Source organism: Squalius cephalus (genome assembly GCF_949319135.1).
Source record: "Squalius cephalus genome assembly, chromosome: 13".
Lineage (NCBI taxonomy): Eukaryota > Metazoa > Chordata > Actinopteri > Cypriniformes > Leuciscidae > Squalius > Squalius cephalus.
In genome coordinates this window covers 9,982,099-10,005,705 of record NC_137134.1, presented here as the reverse complement: position 1 = coordinate 10,005,705, position 23,607 = coordinate 9,982,099, and the positions used below count along the sequence as shown (strand labels likewise).

Sequence of the window (23,607 nt, the reverse complement as noted above, 5' to 3'; positions counted from 1 at the left end):
CTCTGGAATATTCCTCTATGGTCTTTCGCTTGTTATCGATCGCTGTTTTAACATTCATACGTCCTTAGTGTAGGTCACTTGCTCTTTCATCTCACGTTTAGAGACGATCTTCTCATTTACCTTCCTTTTTGTAATAAATGAATAAATCTTCTGTAGTAAATGCAAAATCAGACATATCTAAGAAAAAATGCTTTTGTTATCTTTGCAGAGCCTCTGTCTTCTGGTACCCCACTTCCGCCGCCAATTGAAATCAGTGCCGGCAATAAAGCAGGGGGTCTGATTAGAGTTTAAAATCCAGGCCGTGCTCTGCCCCACTCCTTGTGAATCTTAAATCCGTCGATTTAATTTTCATTGAATGGCACTGGTGTGGAGCAGGGGGTGTTCATTTGTGGAATATCGCTTTAAGGAATCGGATCGAGTGCCTAGTGGATTTTTCTGTAAATCCACCTTCCCACAAATTTCTCAAACAAAGCTTCTTCTGTTCTTTTGAAATAACATGCAGCATGCACCAATTTCCCCTTTGTTAAATGACGCATTAGAGATGTTTGCTAATTATTAAACCTAACCCTAAGTATTAAACTCTGGGAATTGGGTCTAGTGCAGAAGCTATGCTGTAATATGTGCCGACACAAGTCATTAGTTAGGCCTCATCTAACCCAGCAGTCCTTAAATCATTAAACGACTTGGACAGCAAACATCACACTGGCTAGAGCGTGCTTTTCACACTGGCTTTGGTGTCAAGATTTTGGCCTCTGATAATGTATACTTTATAGAGGTGGTGGAAATGGGCCAGACCAGGTGTGTTTGACGCTGACAAACAACGTAACCTTCCAGCTGGTTCAAAACTTGCAGTGATGACCTAGTAAATACAGCAGAACCGCTGTGGAGCTTGAGGAACGCATGAGTGTTATTTCTTACAAGTCAACACCACTGCCTGTCTTCACACTGCCTGGTGTCTGTGGAGACAATGATGGACTTTGTCTTTATTATTTGAGACCACCAGGCTCTTGAGTTATTTCATGCTGATGGATGTAAGTGCTCCCTCACATAGTATAAACTAAAACCCAACAATTTTTGATCCCAGTAGCTTGTCAAGGATGTATTCGCATTGTTCAGATTTTCAAATGTGTGTGTGTGTGTGTGAAGGTAGTTACCTTGGCAAGGTAAGGCTGCTTCAGGAATGCTTGTTCGTGAGGAGAAATACAGTATTGCTTTGAGAGGATTTTCTCATTTATGAATGAAATGCAGAAAGTGGGTGGTTGGGGAAAAAAGGATGGGACCGAAATAATGATGTTCTGTTTCTCCATATGACAAAGATATAGATTTTTCTCATGCACTTTGAATGCACTTTTCTTTATTTAGTCAAGGATCTAGTTCAAGGTTTTTTAAATTTCCGAACATCAGTCATTGTTGAATATTTTCCACCAACGCACCACTTATGTTGGCTGTAGTTATTAAGTCTTGTTAATTTGTCCTTTGGTTACAGGGCTCAATTTTTTTTTTTCTGATGGCCCTATCAGGCCATCAAATCTCAGGTCATCAATTTTCACCAATTTTAATCCCTACTAGTTCATTTTAAATGGTTCTGCAGTGTGACAAATTCATTTTTACAAATTACAAATAGGCTATTCCATATAGCCTAGGCTCTCAATTAATATAAGGTTATTAAAGTAGCATGAATAATTCTAAAATAATTGGCTTTAGATTGTGTAGCTTGTTAATGTAATATTTCATATTATATTAAATAGATGTTCACTTAATACTTTTGTTGGAAAACAATGGCATGTGGTGCAAAGCATTAGCCTACTTATTTAATTTTTTCAGCTAATTCTAACTAAATCACACGTCATTCACACAAATATGACCAATCTTGTGTGAGTCTGCTAACATTTGCTTGGTGACATTTAAATTGGCATAATTTAACATATTGTTAAAATGGCAGTTAGCATCTAGATTTTTAATGAATATTTGAATACTTGATTATTTTGTCTAAAGGTGTAACGGATATTAGTATTAGGCACGCATGTGATTTGCCGGTTAATTGCAAAGTCTAACCATCATAGAGTGAAAGTTTATCATTTGCATGTGTTTTGTCTTACCAATTTACACATTCAAGTGATTTTTAATCCATTTCAGTGCAAGAAGAGGCAAAAGAGAACTCAATTCAGTACTTGCACGCTGTTACCGCACACACTCGAAGTGTGACACACAGATAGGTGCTTTCGGATAGCACACAAACTTTGAATTAATTCCTCTTTGGTGTCTCCTTGTGCTTGAATGGACACATGGTTTTTAAAATAACCATCTCTGCTAGTATTCTCGTGAACTCAGTCAGTTATGTCTTAAGTGAACAGTTGAGAAAGAAATTGGATGTGTATCATTACATTGGATCTGTGCGTTAGGTCTAAAGACAACAGTAACCTTAACCTATAACCTGCTGCTCACTGTCATTAATGTTAATCAAACAAAAAAAAACACAGCTTTTACAAAGATTAATCTATATTTAATTTATAAAGTGAAAACTAGTGTTATTTTACATTTATTACATTTCTGTACCTGAATCCTACGGTTAAACATTGTCAGTCCAAGTCAACAGAACATTATCAAATTGTAATGTTAAATTTCTTAAGTGCAATTTGAATTAAAAACAAAATCAATATCACATTATCACATTGATAAGATTTGTAAGGTAAATCGCCAACAGCAGAATACATCAATATGTTTCTATATGCACATTTTTCATTATTATTTCAAAATAAAAGTATAAACCCTTGCTCTGAGTTTGCATGTTTTAATGTCCACATGTTCTTGCTCATGAAATTACAGTGGCATTATGTATTTTAAGTGTTGTTCAATACAACCATGTGAATGCTTGCTTTTAATACTTTATTTGAACCAATTAGCCTATTGTTTTATTATTAATTTAAGACATTTTAAAGGCTATTGTTCACTTCGGTTCATTTTTTTTTTTTTTTTGTAAAATTAAAGACCAATTACCAAAATAATTGATCGATTACTCAGTTACCAAAATAATTGTTAGTGACAGCCCTACAGTGAATGCATAAATGAGTCTGAAAGCAGTTTGAGCTGATTTCATTCCAGAAATTTGTGGAAAAGTATGAGTGATTCCAACACAGTGGCACCCTTCTGTCATCAATGTAATGAAGAAAAGTCATTTGGTACAGTGGATTAGTTATTTTATGCAAATGTTTCATCTGAAACTACAGCTCTCTTTAAGCGTATGACAAGAAGAATAGGATCACTGGGGGTTCTCATCCAAAAAGAGTCTCTCAATGTGATTATTTTTTTCGTATTTGGCTTCTCTGTGTTTTTGTAATATTTCCGTGTGTTTGATTTATGTGGCTTATATTCGAGAGAATGTTTTCCACAACAAGAATCTATGAGATCTTCGACTGCTGCACAGTCTTCTCAAGTATCACGGATATAGGAATATCTCTCAGCACAGTCTTATCAGTGATTTTTCCCTGTTTTGTGTCCTTATCCGCAGGGTACAGTTCCAGCCTTCCAGGTTTCATAACAAACAGAAGTTATCCTCGAGAGTTATTGTCTAACCCAAACCCACGCGTATCTCAGCATCTATGTTAAATACACAGTTGGGTTGTTGATGTCTACTGTGAGGTGTTTATTGACACAGACCATTGATCTAAGACACTTTGTGTTAAACAAGTCAGTGGTTATGTCTCTCAGGCCATCTGTTGCCCTTCTGTTTTGGGTTAAGGGCACTACTTGCCACGTTGAGTCCGTTTACTGTTAGCAAAAACAGTGGCTTTGATCAGTTCTTGCCATCAAAGTTGCTGCAAGTAAAAAATGGTTCCTTGCAATTTGCTGTACTGTCGTTTGTTCTGAACAAACATTGATCTTCTTTGAAGAGCTCTCCTTTGGTTGCATCTTAAATATGCTAGAAAAACAAGCACGTTTCTGTTGTGTGTATAAGCAGGCCCTTGTTCGGTGGCTTTATAGGCTCAAAGAACAGAAATGCTGATTGTAATAGGCGCCGAATGCCATTGGTGGCCCCTTGAGAGTTGTCCTTCATTTTCACACATTAGTAAAGTCCAGCACCCCCTCCTCCTCCTGTTCCTCATGTCTGCCATCCCGTCATCCCTCCTGCCGTCCATATCCGTGTGCTGAATGTAACAGTCCCAGCTTTCCACGGCTTCAGCTCAGCACCTTGTGACCTTGCAGCTCATTCACAGATATTGCAGTTTCACTCCCTCCCTTTGCTGCCAAGTGGCGTTAAGGCCGGTGTGTGTGTGAAGGAGGGCCATCTGGCTGTCTTACGTTTTCAGACGTGATATTCTGAATCCTGAATGATATTTTAAATGCTGATAAATTCATAGGGCAGGACATGTGTGTTTTGGGCTTTCTTCTGCCAGAAATAATAGCCGTATCATTGTTTCTTATGTCCTTGAACTGGATTTTCTAATTTAATTTCTCCCCCTAGCCCCCAACGCCCTTTTTTTTTTTTGGTCAGTTTAGCATATCGCCATTTCCGATTCATTAGGGCAGGTGATTTGGTTCTCATACCTTGTGGTTCATCATTCACAGAGCAGTTTTATCCATTTTATGTTTTTGTGCTGATAAGGTTTTTCTGGTGCTATTTTGATTTGACCATGTAGAAACTATTTCTGCTAAAAAGTAATGATTTTAGCAACAATAACGTTTTATCTGGGTGGCTAAAGATAATATGCCATGCGTTACATATGCTGCTTAAATTTTAACCAACAGGTTAACATCCCGGCATGATGACTGTTTACTTGTCTTTAATATTTTACATTTTATATTAGTTAGACTACTAGTTCTTGCTGTGGTATAAACATTGGAATCTAGTATTGTGAAATTTCACTGGTATCCGAAATTTGGTGGCATAACCTTATTTATTAAGGTTGCATCATGGTTCAAGCACATTGAAAACAATAACTAATTAAATATATTTATTTATTACATTGTGGTGGGGCCAGTGAAAATTTTGGCTGGGCAAGTAAAAATTTACGCACTGTAGAAAAAATCCTTAGCGTTGAGCCCCGAAAACATTTGAAAAAAAAAATAATGGAAGATATTATTTATTGGATTATTATTATTGATTGACTAATCTGAAAATAATCAAAGTTATTCAGAATTATAATTTTATTTTATTTAATCTGCTAATTGGAAAAAATAATTGATAGATTAATAATTGATTTGTAAAATTTGCCTTAAAAATCAGTCCACCCTACATGTTACATTTACAGATTGATTAAAATTAAAAAAAATGGTTTGCAAACAATTTAATGTTGACTTTTTAGAGGTAAGCTTGTCATCATTGTATCTACCATGGTAAGTTTCCAAGAGGAGGAAATTAAATCAATCCCTGCAACCACGAATTGTGTCAGGAATTCAAGGGCTGCCCTCCTAGCAGTTGGGTGTATCTCTTGAGTGTTTTTGGGTCAGGATGGTGTCCTGGTACATGTTAAGAGCCTGGGGGTTCCCAGCTGTCACTGGTATCCTTTACCAACTGGCCCCAATTGTCTATCTGCTCCAAGATTGTTTTTGTTTTTTTACTGGTGGTCCTTAACAAGAATCTGATCTGCCCCTAAAGAGCACCTGCCTGAGAACCAGCCCTTTTAAATCCCAGAGGACCCTCTGTGGTTTACTCTTTTCTATGTGGGAATTCTGTCAAGATGATGCCAATCAGAGTTGAGTAAAGCTCTAATCAGACATGATTGTAAAGGTCTCCCTATAGAGGCCCCTCTTTCCCTATGTGATTTTCATTTAATGAAGCAAATGTCATTTCTTTTCCAAAATTCAAAGACTTCAGGTTGCAGTCTTATCCCAGTGTGTCAAGCTCTTCTCCGAAATGACTGGGTCTGGATCATCCGAGGACAATCATTTCAATAATTGAATAAATTGGACAGCTACTCACCAGTTGCGGGCTGATCTCGATCACGTGACACCATTACTACACAGTGCTGGGGAGATCCAGTGTAGAAACCCATTGAATTCGACTCAGAATTAATAACATCGCTGCGAGATCCAGTTAGAAACATTCAGATTTGGATTCAGAGTTCTGTTATAAACCATAGATATCAGATCTAACAGAGCTGATGTGAAAACCAGTTGTGCCATGAATGAACAAGTTATAGAAGGCTTTAAGTCCACAAATCAGCAACATTCACCATGGATTTAATGTAGTAACGCTAACCGTAGCTATGGTATTGTGACAGAAATAGTCAAATGCTTACAAGTACTAGCCTGCACATCTTTTTCCAGCACTTCAAAACTATAATATCATATTTAAATGTTATTTTTAATGTGATGCACCAAAAAAAAGTGAATCCTTCAAAGATTGTCCCCATTTATAAAACTAAAAGTTACAAGATGTTGGAAAACTCACACTCACTTTATGAGAGCTTTATGCTGAAAAAAGTCAACATCATCCTGTGACCTACAAATTGAGGATATGACAAGTATAACTTTTAACCCTCTATTGCATAGCGTTGCCATATGGCAACAATTACTTTATCTTAATTTTTTTTTAAAGCTGTGATATAAAATCTATGTTTTTACAGTTAGTTGTGAAAAGGGGGCTTTAACTTTTAAGAAAATACAATTTATGAGGTCACATGACCAGGATATCCTGTTTGCCAGTCCTTTTTGCTCATGGACATTGACATGCAAACATCACTGTCTGGGGCTCCTGAAGATAGCCTTTTATTCAGAATTTTGAAAAATTTTCATCAAATAAAAAAATTAAATCAGTATCTGGGGTAAGTAAACTTTAATTTTTTAACATTAAATTCAGTTTTGATTTTATAAGTTTTTTGTAATATGCTAAAATACATTTGTTGCCATATGGCAACAATATGCAAATATGGAAACGTCCTGGTGCATTCAACCTAATGGAGTCCCATTGACTTACATAGCATGAAACTACTCTGAGACTATGTTTACAACTTTTGCTTATATTTTAAAGGTAAAAACATTAGACCTTCACAAGCTGTTGTGGTGGGGAAAAATAAAAGAGGGCCCCAAAGCTTTGTCCCGCCAGATCCTGTCCGCAGAGACCACACAGACCACTGGCCCTTGCATGCATCTGAGAAGGGCAGATGCAAAATGCCAGGATGCAAGGGCATTGGAAGAAGCAAGTGCTCCAAGTGTTTAGTTTTCCTCTGCTTCACTGACTTTCACATGTCATGAAGAGAATTAAATGAAATGAAACAGCAAAAAAAAATGACTAAATGAAATGAAACGAATGAATAGTGTATTTCAGTGAGACAGGTTCCAGGTTCCTGGTTATTATTACCAGACATTTCAGATAACTGTTGAAATTATATAATGTTTTTACTGTATAAATGTTTGTTTAAACATTTCACTAAGTATGAGATGGATTTGTTGAGTCTTGTTTTAAATAAAATTAGTTTTTTAATTTTTTTTTGATTTTATGGTACTTTCCACGATTGCATATTGTTGCCATATGGCAACAATTTACCAACGACCCCCCTTTAAACTTTTTTTTAGATTTTTTTTATATATATCTGTTATTTAGCTCATGTTAAGTAATAAAAACATGCAAAACATTTTTTACAATGTCTAATTAATAATGCGTGCAATAGAGGGTTAATTAACAATTAACAATTAATTGTGTTGCTTTGCAGATTTTACAGGCAACAGAGGAAGCTTTAAAATGAAGCACAGTCAGACTCTTCACAAGCCGTACTGCCATCTGACAGAAATAGCTGACGACTGACTTTACCGAGTTTTAATCAATGTGAACATGCGTTCCTTCTCGTTTGGGAAAGCGGCGCAATTCCCTAAATTGTTTCTCACGATTCATTTTAGCTTGTCATCAAATTAAAAACACATTAGAGAGGTGTATAGCACCGCTACCCTGGCTTTTTTCACATCTTAAGCACTGAGGCATAAAACGCTGCTTTCCATGCAAGATACGAGCAGAAAAATCAAGTTATGTCAATCCATGCATGCCGCTATTATACGACAGCTTTGTTTTCAAGCTTCTAACGCGTTCATCGTTTATAAACTCGATAAGAGAATGTGGGGGTGTACATAATTGCGACATAATCCATTTAAGATCCTGGTTTTTAAAAACATATTTTGCAGTGGCCTACAGGTTGGGCGTTGAATCCCCAGATAGAGTCACTGCAATAAGCCGGAGGCACTAAAGACTCCCATTGTTGTAGGCATGCATGTGGGGTCAATATGTCTTCCACACCCTTTTCTCAAAGTATCGGGATGCTGACAGGTCGTCCGGTTCATGTTTGCTCTCCAAGCATGTTTGGACCGGTGTTTTTGTGAGGGCACTTTCCTTTAAAAAGGACCCTGAGTGTGATGGTCCACCCCCAGCTGCTGTAGGCCTGCTGATGGCTTTTTATACGTTTTGTTTGTTTTAATATGGATTTACCCCATACTGCTCTTTCCTGTTGTGGACCACAAAGGCTCACCCTGACTCACTCATGCATCTCATGAATTAAATTAAGGGACATAACATGGCCGCTGCTCATGGCGTGCCTACACACTAGCATCTGCATTAAAGAACTCTGCAAATTCGTTGATTTTGATTTCAGGGGATTGAGACTCACAAGGACATAGAAGAAAAATGAAGTAGGTCAGCATGCAACTGGTAGTTGCCCAGTAGCCGTGTTTCCACTGTCGGGCCAGTGCGAGCCAGGGCTTTAAACGGGTCGTGCCGGGCTATTAGCCTTGAGCCTGTAGCACCGGGCCCAAAATCTGCTGTCCGGCCAGAAGCTCCACAGCGCTTTACTAAAACACACTCGTAACATGCCACTCTGGAACAACGTCACACTAACTCATCATTTCACCAACAAATGGAAGTTTTATCAGAAAACTAATCAGAAAGAAATCACTGGAAACAGCGTGATCGCAAACATGATAAAAGCGACCGTTTGCTGGCTTTTTTGTTGTTTACTTGAATATTTAAAACCCAAGCATCGATGTTTTACCACAGGTTTACAATAAAAAGTGATAGGTCTTCATTGATCATGATGAATTAATTTGTCAAAATTGCACATTAGTCGCACAGAAATAGTGGTTTAGCCTACCGTTAGGTCTATTTCACTAAAGAAAGAGGACACGCTTACTACTTCAGTTGCGTCCGTTTCTGTTTATTTTTTTTAGTTACAGGTATTTACATCACATTTAGAAAGAATGATAATTTCTACAAATATGCCACCAAAAATACGACCTGAGGAGCTTTAGCACTCTCTCCCAGAAGGCTACAGTTATATTTTCAGTCAGAGAAACACAGGAAGCTCCCGAAAAAAAGTTGCTTTATTTTATAATAGTCTGGTATAAAGAGACGAGACGTAGGCTACTGACAGATAAAATAAAAATGATTGTGATTTATGTAATTTCTTCAAGCGTTCATATTTACCATGTTTACTATGGTAATGGCTAGCCTGCATAGTCTTTTGCATCAAGTATAAATCTCTATATGGTGATCAGTATCCACATCGGATCATAAACAGAAGGCATTCAAACGTGAAAGTGAGTTTTGAGGTAAATAATTTTACAAGTCGTTAATGCTGAATCATCCGGCGCTGGCGTCTCCAGAATCAGGTAAACCCCGCCTCTGTTCGTAAACACTCCTATAGCCCGAGCTGGCCCGCTTTGGACCAAGGTATTCGGTGGGCCAGAAAACCTGGCACGCACTAGCACGCCTGCTTTAGGCCCGACAGTGGAAACTTGGCTAGTGTTCCTTTCATTCCAAACATTTCCTACTGTCAAGGGATCAACCTTAGGCCCAAAATTGAATAATGGAAATTAATCAAATCATGCAATAAAATATAAATATTTTAAATTTAAAAGTGAATATAACCTATTTTTAGGGATGCGCGATGTATCGGCCGCCATATCGGTGTTGGCCGATATTAAATTAGGCCAATATGTGACCCTGGACCACAAAACCAGTCTTATGTGTAATTTTTTTCAAATTGAGATTTATACATCATCTGAAAGCTGAATACATAATCTTTCCATTGATGTATGGTTTGTTAGGATAGGACAATATTTGGCCGAGATACAACTATTTGAAAATCTGGAATCTGAGGGTACAGAAAAATCGAAACATTGAGAAAATCGACTTTAAAGTTGTCCATTTCTATTGGCGTTAGTGCTGCATCCATTAACAAAAATAAATGTTTTATATATTTAAGGTGGGAAATTTACAAAATGTCTTCATGGAACATGATCTTTACTTAATAACCTAATGATTTTTGGCATAAAAGAAAAATCTATAATTTTGACCCATACAATGTTTTGTTGCCTATTGCCACAAATATACCCGTGCAACATAAGACTGGTTTTGTGATCCAGGGTCACATATATTAAAGTCGATAAATAATGGATTGTTTCCTTCAGCTTGGACACTTCAGATGTGCACTGTTCACCATTATGGTTTTGAATTGCTTGAAATACGATTGGAATCTCTTCAAAAAAAAGAAAATATAGTTAAGTGCAACATGTGCAGCCCAAGTCTGTCATATAAGCTACAGACATGGCTTTTAATGTTGAGACTTTACTTTTGTTTTTGTAACCAGGCTCTCAAAAATTATATAAAAATTTTGATTTTGATTTATCAACCCATATATCAGTTATCGGCTTTCAAATATAAAGAATTATCGGTATCAGCCAAAACTTTTCATATCAGTGCATCCCTTCTTATTTTTGTCTAGTCATCCTCCCTTGTAAAATATTAAGTATTTATCAGTGAAATCACTCTTCAAAATTCCTTTGAAATCATTCTTTATAATTGTAGATCCATATGAAATGCTTTATATATCATTATCTGCTAATGAGCAATTGTAGAAGTCATAAATTACTGGTTTAAGTCAAATGAGGGGACGAATTTCTATTTATATCATTAACTGTCTTTGCTCATGTAAACTGGCCAGAGTCTTTGAGCATTGGCGACTTTTATCCTGTTGCCAGGGCCGGCTTGCTTTTCCAGTCGTGAATGACTTCTTTAGCCAGCCTCTATCTCCTTTTCCTCGTGCCCTGCAGTTGCCATTAATAGAAGGCTCAGCTATGTCAGAGCAGGGTGGGGAAGGAGTGCAGTGCGAAGTGGAGAAGGTCAGCTTTGAGCTGACCAGGGCTTAGGCAAAAGCAAGCCTGATTGGCTCCTGGAGGTTTTCCAGGGCCTGCGGACAGCCAGGCTGACTGCTCACACGTACAGCGTCCTATTGATGGCACTGTATCGGAGTCATTAATCACCGCAGTCAGTCTCTTCAGGGAGAGGCCCGCTCTCCGTTACTCAATCGCCAAATGAGGAGTGTGGTTATAACCTTTGACCCTGCTGAGGGTGCATACCACACTATAATGGGAAAGACTACAGAGTACTGCTGAGGGACTCCAAACTAATACTATGACAGTGAGAGCATTTTACTGTTTTGGCAGTACTTTCGGTTGGTAGTTATTTAAAGTCATGGCGTCAAGTGGCTTGCCGACACCAGTGAGGAAAATACAGACATGCAGTATGAATTGACCTAAGTGAGCTGTTGCCGATGGCTTGTAATGTAATTTGTGATAAGATATACTTTATTTGTCTCTATATATCTCTATATCTCTTTATCTCTCTCTATCTCTCTCTCTCTCTCTCTGTGTTTAATATTGCATGAATACTTTCCCAAATCAGAAATGAATAAAAAAAAATCAAGAGGGTGGCTGGTGCACACCTTTCTGCTCAGGTCCTTCCTACAATTCTGTACTATTTATTTGCGTTTTAGCAGAAACAAGAAGTTTACTCTCCCTGCTTGTTAAAAAAAAAAAAAAAAAAAAAAGCTTATTTAGCTTGAATAAAATTCCTGTTTGAGATCACCTTGCCTGTGGTCATATTCTCAGTTCTCAGCTTGCAGCATTTTAATTTGTATATTGCCAGGCTCTAGTTTTAAAATCCTGCAAAATAAACCTGACATTACCTTGTACGTCAGGTTACTGGGTTTTCAGTCGCTGATGTGCATAATATTCTTCAGATCTCTTGTGGTGCATTTATATTTTAGTTGAGAGCTGTGAGCATTGGTAAATGTGTTTTTATGATATCAACATTGAATTCTCTATTTGTTCTGAGGGTTGGGGAAAAAAGGTGTACGGGACTAGTCCATCCAATTACATCCAAAAATTCAAATATGTATTGTATTTGTGTAGTTACATTTTTGCCTAAAATAAGGCGGTCTGTCTAAAAAAGACATTACATTTTATAATTTTATAAAAAATAAAATAAAAAGATTATTAAAAAAAGTGTGCTGTTGGAATTATCCAACAAGGCACCGTTGCAGGATTCCAGTCTGAGACTAAAATGATCGCATTTGCGATCAAAAATATTCATTTGCAAGTGATATTTTTGCTGAGATCGCCACTGGTGGTAATAAAAATGAACATGTTGTGGTTAAAAAATTGCGTGCCTTTTTACAAGCATGTTCTGTGATGAGTAGCCCATCACGTCTTTTGTAGTGTTGACGTAATAAAATGAGATGACGCGCAGCAAAGTTGCAGTGGAAAAAATATCACTGAGTACTACCTCACTGAGCGCCAAAATATGCACAGGGACGAAGATCAGCTTTCAGCATCAGAAATGCATGTCAAACCAAAAAATATCTGGCTTTTTCAAAGCCCTCATCTCTATCGAGCAACGACGCTGATGGCTGTGCCAGCATGAGAGAGAAAACGACGGAGACGTGTCAATGAATGAGCATGCAAGTACTGTAAAAGTGCTGGAAGACAGTGTCTATTTTTTGCACACAACATGGATAAACTACAACAGATAAACATGTCAGCTGTGTGGACACGGATTAATCATTAACAATTCTCGGTTTTAATTTATACTAATATGGATTCGTATTATCAATATCTTTTAATCTTTGCTGTTTTCTTTTACTGCATGAACTTCACATTATTTTTAGCGCAGCCATCCATAATCGCAGTAAGATTTGTACTTAATTGTCGCCTTTTAATTTTTGTTAATTTTAGTAAACAATTAACAAACTTTCAGCTTTCAAATTCTGTAAATTTTATCGAAATATAAGTAATAAATGTTGTTTTGGTGCTCTTTAATGTGGCTTGAAAGATCGAGCTTGTATAAAACAGCTTGAGAACAATCATGTTACGTAACTTAAATTTAACTCAGAAAAGCCATTCAATGCTCAAACTCATTAGTCAGACAAATAACTATAGAAAGGGTCATTTTGCTAAATCCTTATATTTTTACTTAACCTGTTGTCCACATGAGAAAGAATGCAAGGAGCTAAAAATTAAATTCAACCCTGTAGGTGTTTGAAGAGCTGCCTTTCACTAACTTTACCTCTCAGACATTACTAATAAAGAAAAAGAGATTGGGTGTGTGCAAGACATACAACAATGTTTATAGGATGCATTATGAGGAGTCCAAACTATACTTTTTGGCCAAGTGATGCTGGCATTATTATGGTCAGCGACACTGTCTCAGATTCTGTGTGAAGAACAAATCTTTGTGATGATCTCAAGTTGGAAAAGCAATTCAGTTCCTCCTTTAAGTGAATCTTTGTTTCCCAGGACATCCACAAGATGGATGAAAATGCTGATGCTGTAAAAGGAGGGCAGACGTGACAACACATGATAAAATAAGAACACGTTTTTTCTTTTGTGCATTTAGCCTAAATAATAATTTGGCACCTATTTTTTTTTCCCCCTTATAGGAGCCAATGGCTGCCTAATTGTTTATTTATTTATTTATTTATTGTCTGGAGCCCTGTCTTGGCTGCAAGTAAACATTGGTGTCTTGCATCAACTGGAATGCGTGACTCAATCCTTTTTATAAGCTTGTCCAATAGCATGGGCCCCTGGGGGTGATGGACAAGGGGTGTCACCATGGTACTAGGGCAAAGGGCGCTCTTCCCCCTTTGCCAACTGAACTGTTGTCTGCAAACCTATTACTGCTTGCCTTCTCCCCCAAACTATATACATCCCTGTCAAATCCTAATCTCCCGGAGCATCCAGTGGACTGTTTCAGGCCTCCAACACAATGGCCCTCTGTAGTTTTGCTGGCGTGTAGGCACTGGCCTTCGTGATTCTTTTTTTCCCACGCATGAAGTGATTTCCATTTTGTCTTTAGAACAGAATGGCCCATTTCAAAGACTTCTCAGGTCATTTTGACTGCTGAAAGGGTCCGAGTCCATTGCCGGTGAGTCTGTCGGCAGGGTTCCTGTGACCAGTGCAGCTTCTTGTGCCGGGCTGATCAAGGGAGGAATTCTGTGATGGGCCCCTTTTTCCACCTTTTAGAGATCAGCCCGCCATTCCTGAGAGCTGAAAGGGCGTCTTTATCCGCAACCGGAGATGAGGTTTAAGTTCTTTCATGTACCTGCCAATTTCATCTGGCTCTTTGTGAATACTCAATGGTGGGACTGTAGTGGAAAAGTGCGGAAAGCTGAAGAGGGTCATGCTACTGACTGTACCTCCAGCCATACCTGTCAGGATAAATGATGTGCGATAAGACTTCAGGCATTCTGCAGATTTCTAATCCAAGTCTTAAAAAAAAAAAAAAAAAACCTTGTCAAAAGGTGGCAGGGTTTTCAGCAGGAGTTCTCGTCTTTAATCAACAGTTCATGTCAAGTTAGATTGACTTAAGTTTAAAACAGTAGGATTGGTGGCTTTTTTTTTTTTTTTTTTTTGTATTTTATTTTTTTGCATTGAAGGCATTTGTTTGGCAGGTTTTACAAACCAGCGTGTGTGTGTGTGATAGAGCCTGTGGTCTATGTAATGAGGTACATCAGCAGTCATTATAGATTATCCACTGGCATAATGAAAGTTCCTATTGGAAACTAACAAGTCAGGGACTTCAGTGACTTTTTCCAAATGGCTCTGAACCTGAGAGCAAGCACAAATTGGAGTCAGACACTAAATCCCAATGATTATATTTGTGGTGACTTGAAATGAATAGCTTATCGAACTGAATGAATCTGATGTGAACTTAATTTTATCTGAAAATCTATGGAGGGAGCGTCTCGGCAGTTTGTCGGCCATTGATGATCCTTGGCCTACACCCTGTTGAGTAAAAATCTGAAATGTTTTGTTAAACATTCCTTGAAGTTCTTGCTCGTAACCCAAAAACACACCTTATGTTCTATCTCCACAACACGATGGATTCTACTGAGAGCAATAACATGTTTTTCTGTCAACCATGTGTCTTTGATTTTCATTTGATGTCCTTTTTAAACATTCGAGGACTGTTTTGTCGGTGTCTGGTTGAGACCGTAAAACAAACCTGACTTTGAAAATGGTTGTTGATTATTTGGACTTTGTTATAGGAGCAACTTTCCCGCTGGCTTTCAGAATGAATCTCCAAAAGATAGTGAGTTGGACGTACAGTGTTGTTGTTTGGGAGTCTTCTGAAGAAGCTCCTCTCGAACCCCCCCACCGACCGAACACAGGGAGCGTGAGAGACCGCCCCACCCCTCTCGTATCCGCTTCCCTCGTTCATAGGTTGGACACGAGGACTCAAGAGCAGTTCTCGGGGGAAATCAGCTGCATTGTATGGAGCTGCTCCCTCTTCAAATGCATAAAAATCTCCAGCCCACCCTGCACTAAACCCATCCCTCTTTTCACCGCAGGCTTTTTCTCCTTCCTCTCGGAGTGAAAGACCTGCATGAATAACAAACCTCTAGAGTGTAGAGCTCTCCCCTCCCCATGAGACAATTCAGATGGTGTGCATTCCTCTGAAGTGTTTAAACCGGTCGGTCGCTATGCACTGACCCCCTGTCTCCGACCATTTCTGTCAACACTCATGGAGCAGGTTACTCTTCCAGAGCTGGGTGTTTTTTCAGGGACATGTTCGGTGATGAATGAGGCAGAACGGGAATGAAAAGCACAGTGTGAGAGGAGAAAAGGGAGAGAAAGCTGTGAATGGTAATCAGATTAGTCTTGATCCACCTGTGTATGTGTGCTTGTGGGTAAGCAAGCAGTGCAAAACATCAGCACTGGCAGAGACCGAAGATCTGGCTTATACCATTAACCTAAAGTGATTTACGGCACCGCCATGATACGTCACTTATTAGATGCCTTGATCAGTATTTGAAATGGAATCTAATTGACTAATCATGTAACAATCAACATAATTGTAAGGAATAGTAACGTCGACAAGTTTATCTCGCACATACCTTTTTGCATCCCAACTCACTTTTGTTTTGCATCATGTGCATTGAATTTTTAAATATTTGTCAAAAAAATATTGTTTAAATGGTTAAAAACTTACAAGGTACAAAAATAGCTTTGATAATGCGTCCTCTGACTCTGTTTTAGTCTGCTGCATCTGGTTGTTTTCAAACGCAAGAATGTGTCTTATGTAAATTCCCCTTCAGAAACTGAGGGTCAGTTAATCCTGAAATATAGGTCAGGTAAACCCTAAAAAATGTAGTTTTGCACATCTCTAGCTCTTACCATTAACCCATTTCAGGCTGTTTGCGACGCCAACATGATATATCACTCTTAAGTTGCATTGGTCAGGCATGTCAGTGTTGTCTTGTGCTATTGAAATGCTTGTTAATGAATTCCTCTCTTTCTATTTCTCAACACAGGTCTTAGAGGCAGCCCCTTAACTATGGGATTTCAAAACTACTGAGGGCACTTTCACAAAAGGAGGGAAAAGAGGCGTAATCGAGAACAAAAGGAGAGGATTGAGCTTTTGAAAAGAGGATCAGTTCTTTCGGACTCTGTGGGGTGCATGCTGCCCCCTCAACTGGACGTCCTCTTTTGTGCGAGAGAAAATAAAAGCAGGCATGCGCAATAAACTGAAAGAGTTCTGGGATGGGGGACGCCCCATGCTGGGGCAAAGGGACAGGACTCTTGTGGTGCTGCTGATCGCAATGGTGCTGACAGTAACGGAAGTGCGGGCTTCCTGGGATCAGAACCCAATGGAAGTTCTAGGCGATGTAAGGCAGCTGGAGGCGTCTATGCACTCGACGGTCTTGTCGGACCTACGCGAGGCAGAAGCCGCGGTTGTGTCCGTGTCGCAGCCCAGCGGCTTCCCAGACTCCTCAGCGGTGGTGGGCAGGGTGTTCCAAATGCGTGTGCCCATCAAAGGGAAGGACTCCAGGGTCACAGTAAAGGTGAGATTCTCTTCCTTTAATGGCCTGCATGGCATCCTTAAACATGTTGCAAATGTATGCAAACAAATCTGTCCTCTGGTGCTCAGAGGATCGTCCCTGGCATATCAGATAGCGCCACATCAACACTCCCCAGCCAATGTACTCAGTCAGTGCAAAAGACGTGACTTTGCCCCAAGCACTGCTCAAATCTTATTCTACGCTTTCCTTTTGACTGATGGACCATAAAATGTGTTGGTCCCTGTAATAATGCAATGCTACTTGGAAACATGTGGTCTGCATGCTTTATGGCATAGAGCTCTCTGGGAACTGCGAGCATGGGGTGCGCTTTACATTTAGATCAACAGCATAAACACATTTTAGTTCACCAATATATCTATTTTTTCTGTTACAATTTATTTTGTGTTACCGTTGGTGCTACAATTGGTTTATCTGTATAAACCCCAACAAGGTGTGTCTATCTTCTGTCAGCTGGCATTTCTTGCTTTCTGAAAACCAATCAATGCGCTAATGGTACAAACACAATGCAGCCCTGACCAGGCATCTTTTGTTGACCACCCAACAGTTGATGAGACATTTTTAACCAACCAGTCCATGTCAACTGTTGTTAAAAGCATGACCCCTGTCTGAATCTGCTCATTGTGTTTCTCTGTCCCGTCTAAATGTTGGGCGGCTCTCCCAGGCCTTCTGTGTAATCCTGCATTCACTGGATCATTTCTGCCCTGTCAAGCGCATTTTTTAAGTTGAAACCACAAACCCCTTTGTTCACTTTCGGAAAATCTGTCTTGACAGCTGTGCCAAAGAATCTAACGCCCAACAGTTAAAGCTGCCTACAGCTGTTCCCTTCCATAGCCATTCAGACCTGTCCAGACCAATAGCCTACGATGAACTTCCCCTTTCCTTCCTTAAGAGCATTTAGAATCTGCTTTGCAAGCTATAAATAATTTTGAAGTCTCAGAAAAAGTAGAGAGCCAGGACAAAAATGAATTATAACTACAGAGCTGTGTTTTACTACTTGGAGTGGTGGTACGTGCAAAACTTGCCACTACAATGGTAGAGTGTTGAAGATTATCAGAGACTAGCTATGAGTTTGCTAGGTAGTTGCTTAATGGCTCAGAAATAGATAGGGCCGCACCGATCCAATACTCTGTAACGGAATTGCCTCTGCTGCCTTTTTTCCATTTTATAAAGCATGCGCACAGCAACTGGAATTTACTGGTAACCTGTCATATCTATCAGATCTTGTTGCCCCATTAAAAAGCTATGTATATATATAGGCTATATTAAAATAAATGTATAAAGTATACAAATATACCAAGGTTTTATATAAACTGTGCACCCAAGATTTTTTCTAAAATTACTTTTGCTGGTAAATATTTTGTCATAATATATAATTGCATATATTCATTTGTTGTTTTTCACTATAATAAAGTAGTGTATTTAGTGGACTGGGTTAAAAGTGATCATCAGTTCTACACAAAGACGTAAAGGTATAGCACTGGTATTTTGATCAGTTATGAAAAAAAATAGGTGCATGGATAAAATAGACGTGTTTTTTTTTTTTTAACAACAGATTTGTATCTTCTGCCAAAGGGGAAAAAAAGGATCACATTGCTTATAACAGGGATTTTTTTTTTTTTTTTTTTTTTTTTTGCCCACTTTCTATAACAAGGCATCCATATGTTTCTTTGTATACAATTGGTTTATTACAATATATAATAGAAAAATATTGTCACTGTACTAAATGTATGTATTTTTGGTTAAAAAAAAAAAAAAAAAAAAAATGCTGCCAAAAAAGCTAATGTTTTTGTTTCATCTGACCATAGAACCTCATCCCGTTTGAAGTTCCAGTCGTGTCAGTTACTTTTCAGATGTTCTATGGTCAGATGAAACAAAAACATTAGCTTTTTTTGGCAGCAAACACTTAAGATGGGTTTGGTGCACACAGGGATATAAAAGTACCCCATGTGTAAAATGAAATACTCTGCTGTATCGTTAATGCTGTGGGCCTAATTTTCTGCCAGAGGTCCTGGACATCTTGTTCAGATACATGGCATCACGGATTCGATCAAATACCAACAGATAAAAAATCTAAACCTGACAGCCTGTGCTAGAAGTCTTATAACGGAGAACAGGATGGAGAGATTCTGTATGGAGGAATGGTCTCTGATCTCTTGTCAGGTGTTCTCCAAACTCACCAGGCATTATAAGAGAAAACTCAGAGCTGCTATCTTGGAAAAAAGAGGTTGCAAAAAGTATTTAATAAAAGGGGGCAAACAATTGTTCCCAACGTGTTTTGGAGAAAAACATTTCATAATGTGTTTTTTTTTTTTTTTTTTTTTTTTCTTTCTCACTTTCAATTATTTTACTTCAATGAAAGGTTAGATTTTTGCACATTTTTTTTTAAATAAAATATCAAAAGGATTAAAAATGGAGATTTATTTTTTACAGCCATATTTGATCATATTTACCAAGGGGGCAAACACTTTTTCACACCACTGTGTAGAGATAGATAGATAGATAGATAGATAGATAGATAGATAGATAGATAGATAGATAGATAGATAGATAGATAGTATCTTAAGACTGTCATGTCTAAAGCTCTCTCTTCACACCAGACCCATCAGCATGATTTCCACGAAATACTTGGACCCTCAGATATTCATAAATAACCTACTGTGCAAAAGATCCTTTTGAAGTTACTGACCTACTTCATGCTTTTAAATTTCTAGCCTCCATTTTATCAAAAGGAACCAAGGGGATATGCTTAAAAGAGAGAAAAGCCAAGCTCATCTTAAAAACATCCCTTTGTGCTTTTTAAAAAAAAAATTTGTGTTCAAAACAGGACAAAGCTCTAGTCTTAAATGCCAAAGCCAGTTGACGAATGCTCAATCATCTCGATAAATAGAGGCGGCTGTTTTAGTTGCTGCTAATGTCGTTTATGTTTAACGAAGGAAACGGCGAGCTTCTCTCTCCCTTGTCCTTTCATTTCTCTGAATTCCTCTCCTCCTGCTCCTCCACTCTCGTCCGTGATGGCAGGATTCTTCGTATTCTCCCCAGCCCCTCCCTTTTTCAGCACAAAGACTGGCACTGAAACCTAATTAGCCTCAGCAGTGAGGCAGTGGAAAAGTTGTATTCCTGCAGCTGATAATAAAATGGCTTTGGAAATATGAGTCACTTTATGTTGACTGGGAAGATGTATGTAACTCTAGATCGCTCCGTTTGGGTCTTGTGGATGCATATTCACGTTTATTTGTTATGATACTGTCTGCATAGCAACCAGCTTTTGCGGTGCCAGTGTCATTGCAGTCTAGAATTACTCTGCCGCACCACTGCCCTTTCACAGTCTTTACGCAGTCTCGACAAGTCTTTCCTTTTCAGAGAAAAAGGACCCATAATTCCTCATTTTAGGTGGGTTTGGAAACAAAGGAAGCAAAACGCAGCCCTCGGCTTGTGTGAATGAATCAACAGAGGAACCTGCCATGCCGTTCCTGTTATGTCCACTAGAGGGCAGTTACGGGTTGACTATTTAAGTGTCCTTGAATGTTCTCCTTGTGATTGTTTCAGGAAATGGAGCTCTGTGGATTTATACCATAAATAAGCCCCTCTTTTAGTAGCCTATTTATCCCTCTTTTCTCAGGCTCCTTATTTTGCAGAAGTCCTGGTAGGTCCTTTTTTTAAAATAGGTCCTATGTTGAATTCAAATGTCGAGTTTCTGCATGTACCCATCTCCACCTGTCTGCCACAATGACACAGCCCAAGGAGCTGTAATTTTCCCTCTTTCATAATGTGACCGTGTTTCGATACCGATCCACGTTGAAGAATGCTGCTTGCCATTCATGAGTTTTATCTTCACGGCCCATTTTTTTATTTTTTTCCCTCTGCACATTTACCGTTTTCTCCTTTGTTCATGCTTGTTCCGCAGCATGGATCAAAAGCTGACATTCCCTCCTCACTGAATAGCAATTTAAAGTTTTGTTATAAACAAACAGCAGCCCTCCCGGTGAGCCTTTATTCTGTTACCTTTTCTTTCCCTGTCTGAAAAATGTCAGCAAACTGAATCGGCATTCATTTGATAACTTTCATTTGCCTAGATGAAGGACTGCTATTGGCAACTTGAAGCCTGTTTTGATTTCTGCTACACAGGCAGCTCGGTCGCACATTTTGCAAATCCCTCTCTCAAGTGACCTGAACACACACCCCACATTTCATTTGTAATTTTCGGCAGAAAAATGGGTCATGTTCCACAGTCCGCTGAAAAAGGCCTGTCGTTTTCCCTAGGTAAGAGTGGGTTATTTTCAAAGATCACTCTGTCGTCATTCTGTCTCAAAACTGGGAGTGCAAATGCTTCGCTCCTGAAAATGTGATGGGTCTTTATTTAAAAAAACGAAAGGGCTCTTCAAGCTGGTTCCCCCACTGCCTCCTTTGTCTCCGTTTCTCTCTCTAATATCACAAAGACATGCCTGAGCCTACTCCTTCAGAACTATGAATCTTATCTTTTCAGCTGTCTTCATATCCCAACAATGGGATCTATTCTTCCTGCAGACTCCCCCACAAGCATGCTCTAACAATGAGCAGCTTTATTCGACCCACAACCAAGGGAGTTTCGATTCATCCATGTAATTCCTTCATTTCAGGGGGGAAAAGTTTATTCTTCTCATCAGGTCTTTAAAGATTTTAATATTACAACCCTATCACTGAGGTCCTACGGGTTGTTAAAGGGATACTAGTTCATCTAAAAGGAAAATTCTGTCGTCAATTGCTCACTGTCATGTTTCTCCACACCTTCTTCACTTTCTTTTTCCTGTTGAACAGAACAGGTTTAACAGAATGTTACAAATTGACAGTCAGCATTCACATTCCTTGTATGGAATACAGTTTTCATTGTTAGGTTCCTTGTTGGTTTTGTGGCCCTGGGATCTGTAGGAATATTTTCTTTCCCACTCTACATGTGCCATTCAGAAGCATCCTGACATGCTTGCCGCAGCAATTTAAATATGAAAGAAAAAACAACTCCCTAATATTCTTGTTGTTGACATTCTCTCTGCACTCGTTTCTGCCTTTCCTTGCTTTCTTCACTTAAGTCAAGAGAAACATGCCTTTGGCAGAAGTTATACTGTCTTTAGTGTGGGTTGCATGAATCATCACTATGGAAACTATGTGGTTCCCTAAATGTCAGTGGCTGTGTGTGTGTTGCCACTGATGCTCTAGTTTCAGAAGAAAAATACTTGCCTTAACCTTCTGTTTTAATCTAAACCAAGGTCTAAAAAGGCACCGAAAGTAGACGCATGCCATATGTACCATATGTTTCAATGCAGGTATGGTATCAATTTGGCTTTAAACAGAATATGTAGGCTAAGGTATTTTATGTCAGTGCTGTATATCTTGGCCTATTAGATATTGCTGTGGTTTTTACAGATAATGAGGTGAAAAGTAAATATAGATTCAGTGGCATTGCTGAATCAATTCACTAATTGAAGGATAATTCCACAATTGATCATTGTTTGACACATTCTGTAATTGATAGCTGTGGCCCATTTCTGTGTTTTAAAGGAATAGTTCCCCCAAAAATAAAAATACTGCCATTTCATTTGTGTCATTTTAGTTCAGTTTGACTTTCATGGAATACAAAAGGAGAGGTTTAGCAGAATGTCCACGCCACATTTTTCCATACGATGGAAGTGAATGGTGGTGGACATCAAGACCGGAAAAAAACATTAAAGTAGTCCATGCAAGTTATACGATAGCTTAGTATGATGATAACTAAATCGTCATTTCACTTTATGGTTTATGACCCGTCTAAAGGTGCCATATTTAAAAATATGTGAAAGCAAATAGGATTTGAGAGCTGTGGCTGTGTAAATGATGACAGAATTGTAATTTGTGTGTAAAGCTAACCCTTTAAACCCTCAAAATACAACTGTTCAGTGCAAGCCATGTACCATTTGAAGTGCAGCAGTGTTGATGTTTCAAGCACACTATCAAGACTATAGATCAGCCTATAATTAGACTCTCACCTGAATTATTAATGTCTCTAAGCGATCAAATAGGTTCACAGTCAATCTCGCACACATGCTCTGACTGGTATACGGGGAATATTCAAAAGCAGGATTGCGAAAGGCAGAGAGGGGTGTGGTGCTGTTGGATTTTTGTGTCTAAACCTTTGAAGCCTGTCAATTGAAATAAAAAGCCCAGATGCTGATGCCACTGCTCCCTTAGTGACTGTTATGTACTGGTTTGAGTTTTAATGACCCAACTCATGGGCACTGGTTCTACATAATGTATGAACCAGGATTTATTACCAATCAAATTAAGGGACTGGAAGGAAAGGATGTATTTTTGAATTTGCAAAGAGACTTGTGTTAATGGATCATCGCAATGCCATTGATTCATTATTGGTTATTTTTGACTGAGCGCTCATTGAATGGCTCTCCAGCTGGCGGAGAATCTCATGCTGCAGGGAGCTCTATGCCACTCTGAGAGCACTCATTCATTATAGTCTTCA

At 38.7% G+C, this 23,607-nt stretch overlaps 1 protein-coding gene across 2 annotated transcripts in view; it reads left to right on the top strand.

The window, feature by feature from the left end:
* The window catches only part of dag1 (dystroglycan 1), a 41,024-nt gene that overhangs the window by 11,468 nt on the left and 5,949 nt on the right, over positions 1–23,607 (top strand). For both annotated transcript variants that reach the window (XM_079889898.1, XM_079889897.1), the window contains exon 2: positions 16,575–17,105. In XM_079889898.1, the coding sequence (XP_079746024.1) occupies positions 16,776–17,105 (330 nt within the window). In that variant the 5' untranslated portion in view covers positions 16,575–16,775. The remainder of the gene's footprint in view (positions 1–16,574; positions 17,106–23,607) is intronic.